The following is a 6,424-nucleotide window of genomic DNA, read 5'->3' as shown; positions in this document are numbered from 1 at the left end:
ACATATTTTCAAATAAAATTAGGATCATTGTTAATAAAGAACACATTAATCGGAGGAAACTATCCAACCACATCTCATTATGGTGACTGTATTAGGTTCCATATGTCAAATACCAGGATGCCATGTCGAGGTTTCATTCTTGATGACTGGCAGCCTGTTGTGCCAATAGTTTTTGTGTCCTCATTCTGGATTAAACCATTTTTTCAGCCAATAGGTTGCAAACACACCTCAAAACATGACAACACATGTTGAATCAAAGGAAAGACAAAATGCATATTCTGGCGACAATTCATTTTTTCTTCTAAAATTTTAAATGTGAAAGTGATGAAAGAATCTGAAGACTTGTAGTGAACCAACTTCCATTAAAATCAATTGCATTCATGCAAACATAACTTCACTGTAGACACTTAATATGCCAAGACAATTATGTCATTTTTAAGAAGTGGATAGTATCCATTGGAACAGTTTTTAGAATAAAAACTCAGCGATATGATTATACCAGCCACGGTTCCATCAACGTGTTGATGTTCTCAGTACATAATCTTCAATCTCAGCCTTCATTCTGATCTCAACTTCACACCTGTAAATTGTCCTGACTGCATCTTGCACAGTTGTGACACATTTGCGTTGCAAAAAACAGACAGACACACAAAACACCCGGCAAAATACTCAGAACTGACTCTGTGGTAATTTCCCCACAAAAGTATCTCAGAGACCACATTTGCCTTTCATGACACCACTGTTAAACTAAATGTATTGTTCAGTTGTGATGCATTAAACTTTGAATTTGGGGGAAAAAACATATAAATTTGGACCAATAACAATAAAATGGAAAAGAAAATTGACTTTTTAATGATTTAATTGTATGTCGGCATTGATGACATTCAGAGTTTTATCCTGCAGCAGCATTAGAAAGGGTGTTGTAAAAAATCCATAATATGTGTCCATGTATGTAGTGTCTATAACATGTCACCCCACAATACAATTACTGTCAGATGAGGAGATACGTTCACAAGGACGTACGTTCTGACGATATTGAATCTCAAGCTGTGATTCCAGTTAGTATGAGTACATGTAACAGCAAACTGTTACTGTTCTGCATTTTGATGGTCTTCAGACCTAATCCAGCCTCGAGCCGTACACCTCCACTTCACACAGACTCAGGAACTCTTCTTTTCCTGGGATGACTATGTTAACATAGCGACCGTCCAGGCCAGGACACTGAAATTCAGCAGTACCTCCTGCTTCGATACTTTGTATCACAGCACACCTGACAGACGAAGCAGAGATCACTTGATTAACAAAGGTCATGAGGCAGTTATAAAATCATACTTCAAAAGTAAAACCAGAGATAAAATAATAAAGAATATGGGTGGGCAATCTGGTCAAAATATAATGTCATGATCTATTTATTAACGGTCTATTTTCTCAATTTTTAAAAGCCCAGTAGATGATAGTGTTGGGACTCTCACCACATGGTTCTGACAGTGTAGCGGCCTGCATGTAGACCAAACCTTAAATGCGACCTCCTTGCACTAACAAAGCCTAGTAAGCAAAGGAAAGTGCATCGACACTAATGTCCAGAAGGTGGCGCCTGATTGTCACTGTTTATAGTGATTTGATCATAATTTTTATTAATTTGAATTAATTAAATTTTAATAATTACACACCTGCTCTACCATAGATCCCAACAATGGTGCCCCGTGTGAGGCCATCTCAAACAAGCTTTATTGTAATTCTTAATCCCAACAATAGTCAATGTTGCAAAATAGTTAATGTTGTTCCAGGACCAGTATTGCAAATGATTGACCAAAAAGAAACTATTTTACAAGGATAGTTTACCATTTTACCATCTGCTGGCGTGGCTAAAAATTCTGATTAGAGCGGTCAAGAATACATCGTGCTGTAACCTACCTGGCATTGTTGTTGCCATTGTTGTCAAGAGAATCTCCAATTCGGATTTCGGCTCCATTGAGGCGTTCTGGGTTTGATTTCATGTTGGTTATCTTCACAGTAAACACTTTATAGGTTTTGCGCAGATCCAGTCGCCACCAGGGGCCAATGTCGTTGTTTGTGTGACTGCAGGAGCCATCCCCCCACTCGCTGTTCTGACTTAAGTCTATGGCGTTATTTGCAAAGCCAAATTCAAACAATGATGACTGTGTGGCTTTTCCTTGGAGGGCCAGGTTCTCTCCTGCGAAAAAAAACACACAAAAATGACCACTAAAAGCTGGGCTTTGCAGTTATAATACAGCAAAATCACAACGTATTCACAGTTTCATTAAATGCACTACTGGATCTTTTTTCTTGGAATGTTTGGTGAAATTTCTCCTGTGACTGACTTTGATTTAATTTGTATTTAAAATTCAGGATGCAGGATACAATTCTTTCTGAAGGTTCTTTAATGCAAATGTAGTTTCTAAGAACGATTTAAAAACATAAAAATCAATGATATGATTTTCCTTTTTGTTTATATCACACTTTATAGATGAGATGACAGTTACTGCATACCATTCACATTCATGTAATAGCTCAGATTCTCACCGGTTGGGGAACGGTACCCATAGACTTCCACTTCACAGACTGTAACGATCCTTCGTGAGCCAGGCACAACCAAAGTCACATAACGTCCCTCCACACGTTCAGTGAAAGTCTCACTGAATGTTGTAGCTCTACCGATGTCAACAATTCGTGCAACCCTGATAGAGAGAGAAAGACAGAGAAAACAGCAGATGAATCATGTGTAATACCTTCTGTTAAATGGTAAGATAAGGATGAAAGAAACAGGCTTGTTGAGTTTTTGAATTATGAGTATTGTTTTTGAAATATGTTTTTTTCATTTTCCAAGAGCGTATCTAGGATTCCTTCATGTACCACCAGTGGTAATAGAACAGTGTTCGTGGTTAAACTTCAAAAATACTAACGTTATCTAGATGTATGGCATGAACAATGCGACATACTGTTGAGTAAGGTGAATCAGTTATTTGCACTGTTACGGACACCAACCTAGGGACTTAAAGCTTATATGCTGTTTCCACAATTAATAATTTTAAAAATGGTTTTACCATCTGTTTAAAAATGGAAAACTTTGCACTCAGAGACATTTTAATATTATCAAAATACTGCGGAAATTAAAATTAAAATACTGAAAATAAATACTAAAATGCATTACTGAAATGTAATTTAAATTCATGCATATCACACATGCATACTTCATCCATGATTAGTTACGAGCTAAATTCAAACTGTGATGACAAAACAGTAGGTAAAATGAAAGGTTCAAAAGACTCCAAGCAAATAACGCCAATCAGTAAGTCAAGCTATGCTACTGTATTTTAACGTTGATCATATTGGTGGTACGTGGAGTGCCTAATATTTTCTGAGGTGTTACACGGTTCAGAGGGTTAGAGAAACACTGATCTGATGTATTTTATTTATTCAATATTTCTGCTTTTAACGTCCTTTAACAAAGCCCAGGAGCCCTGGAACAGCTGACTGTGGGTTTTACTGATTTCTTCGCAAAATGATTTAATTTTGAAAGGTGGGCAGTATTTTGCTTCAGATACAAATGAGCAGGATGCTCTGACAAACAAAAGTTTGTAGAAAATGCAAAAAATGCTTTCGTTATTTTTCATATCAACTCACACTGGGTTTTCAAAACCATTTCTTTCCACAGAGTTGCCTATGTGGACTTCCATCCCGTTGATCCTTTCTGCACAGCAGTCGTCTCTGTTGACGATGGTGATGGAGGTGATGATGTAGGACTCCAGCAGGTCCACTCTCCACCAGGGGTTTTTCGCTTCAGTAGAGTGTGCGCATGATCCAGCACGGAAATCAGATTCACGGTTTCCATCGATAGCATTGTAGGCAGACCCAAATTCGTTCCCATAACGCGCTGATTGTGTCGCTTTTCCACGCAAGGCCACGTTTTCTATGAATGAGATACATAACGGATACTTTTCATCGTTATTGGTCACATGGACACAGCAAGTAAGGGTGCTGCAGCAGCCCCTTAATCAAGGCATTATTAATAAAAGTCAATTGATTTTCCACATGATATACAAGCGTTCTTTGATCATGACGCCTGATGTTACTTGACGTTTCTCTGGTTTGTCAGTCAAGCGTATGAACGACACTACAGACTGGAGTCTCTGTTACAGTGACAAACAGGAAAATATGCTCCTCCTCTCCGTCTCTATGAAACAACTGTATTGGACACAATGTTTTTTAAACAGGGAAAGAAACAACTTAATGCATAGCACACAAACACCCTAATAATGAAGAATTTATCATATACGGTGTTTCACCATGTTTAAGTTTCTCCAAACTCAACAACTCACAATATTAAGAGATTTTATAAAGAAGTCTGGGGAATTTCTCTTCCTCTTTATCTCCCTGCTGATGTTGACTGTAGTTGCTGTGACTGCTTTGACCTTCATTAAGCTGGTGTTCACATTTGCTTTGCTTTGCAATTAATACAAAAAACATGAATGTCACACATTCCATCAAACTAAAACCATGTCAAAAGTCGTGTGCATTTATGAGTTGTAGAGGTTTTTCTACCCAATATTAGTTGACTTGGTTGTGTTTTGCTGTGAAAGAAAATAACTTGCTTCTTTGCTCTACAACTCCAGATATATAATACACATAATCATCAAATGAAACAGCCAGATGTTATTCAGAAATGTACGTGGCTGCATTTAGTGATGTTTTACAGTGAAGACGTCACATACTCTCAGATCATACTTACGATATTTTACAGCCGAGCATGTCCCCAGGAGTAGCACAAGGAAAACACTGAGTTTCATCGTTCTGGATGAGACAAATAAGAGTCATTAATAGACCATATCTGAAAAATGTACACTTCCTTTTCTTTTTTACTGTTAGAAATGTATGGCATTAGAATCTCAGCCCAGACAGCAGGATATAATTACAGCCAACAAAGCTGCCAAACGAGCACATTCATCTCCGTGGGGACATTTCCAGTGGTTTTTGTGGCTATATTCACAGGAAATCGGATCATCTCCATCTGTGATAGTGGCGACCAAAACAGATATTTGAAGCCAAATTGTTAGGATTTCCTAACTCTTAACAAGTGGTGTTTTCTGCTTAAACCTAAGTAGAGTATAGGCACAGAGTTGTTACAAAAGGGAAACAGAAAATTAAACCTAAACAAAATGTAAAGAAATGTTCGGTTTTCTCATAATCAGGATTATGTTTCAATTTACAGTGTTAGATGAAGAAGTCTTTTGGTTATGACTTATTGACAACAAAGCAAAGTTCAGCTCACTTCATAAACATCTGTGCTATTTAGTTTTCAAAATTAATTAGTCTTCAGTCATGGTTAAACTATTATGGCTATTATTTACTTCCTTTTTCTGCAGAGGTACATACAGTATCTACATACAATATAGAATATTTAGTGTATTTACATATGCTCAGTGAAAAGCAGCACAAAAGAGAAGACACAGAAATTGATGTACTAAGATGACCTGATGCAACAGAGAAATTAAGTGTGTTACCTGGAGTCCTCACAGTCTGATGATCCAATGAAAAAAGCTTCCAAACCCCCAAAAACAAAACACTTTGTGTGCTCTTTAAGTACATCTCTTTCTTCACCCTACAGCAGTTGAACCAATCATCTTCTTACTACCATCTTCAGCACTGTCCTGTGACATCACATTTGTTTACTCACTTCCCTTCTTGTGAATCAGATTTTGGAGGTCATCCAAGTTACTGCCAAGAAGTAAGACAAACATTACACACTGTCATACTGTCACACACATACACTGTCTACATTGATAAAATGTATACTTGATAAAATCATAATATTAAAGACTAATGACTGAGGTGTTTGTGTTGTGTTGGCAGTGCCATTTAACATTTCATCTCAGTTGGAAATATTTAATTTTTTACTCCACTTCATTTGTCTCTTTATGATTGTACATACAATACATGTGATAAATGTAGAAAGTAAGATACATTGTTATAGAATAAAGGATCCATTCACCCAAAAATGACAATTCAGTCATTATCCATGCTGGATGAAAGTTGTTTGACGTTTCGTATTCCGCAAAACATTTCTGGAGCTTCACAACAAAACAGTGTTGCTGACTTCTCCTAAACAATTGAAGTTGATAGGGACTTGCATAAAGTGGCTCCATACAGCTCGTCCGGCTCAATCCAAGTCTCCAGAGGACCGGTTGTGAGCATGTGCACCCACTTCAGACGGGTTACTTGCTAACGCTTAATCGCTACAGTGAAGATTGCAGCTTTAAAAAGGATGTGAATAAAAGCTTTTCAAATACATTTGGGGAAAATATTTCCAGATCCATTTTATTTTGTTTTGCTTTATTTACTTGTTTTATGTTTTAAAACAACAAACCAGATATCTTTGGCTTTCGTAGCTTTGTTTAGCTAGCTT

At 37.2% G+C, this 6,424-nt stretch overlaps 1 protein-coding gene across 1 annotated transcript; it reads right to left on the bottom strand.

Moving 5' to 3' along the window:
* Positions 1–1,119: 1,119 nt before the first annotated feature.
* On the bottom strand, positions 1,120–5,634 carry LOC311260075 (uncharacterized protein; the record flags this gene model as incomplete). The annotated part of the gene is made up of 6 exons (XM_084357586.1): positions 5,523–5,634; positions 4,751–4,812; positions 3,646–3,931; positions 2,545–2,699; positions 1,915–2,194; positions 1,120–1,270 (listed from the first exon to the last, which is right to left on the bottom strand). Exons 2-6 carry the CDS (start codon positions 4,806–4,808, stop codon positions 1,120–1,122), a joined length of 930 nt encoding a protein of 309 aa, XP_084213712.1. The 5' UTR covers positions 4,809–4,812; positions 5,523–5,634.
* Positions 5,635–6,424: the final 790 nt, after the last annotated feature.

This window comes from Pagrus pagrus (assembly GCF_965226575.1).
Source record: "Pagrus pagrus genome assembly, chromosome: 7".
Taxonomy (NCBI): Eukaryota; Metazoa; Chordata; class Actinopteri; order Spariformes; family Sparidae; genus Pagrus; species Pagrus pagrus.
The sequence above is the reverse complement of the archived record's forward strand: the minus strand, read 5'-3'. Positions and strand labels throughout refer to the sequence as shown.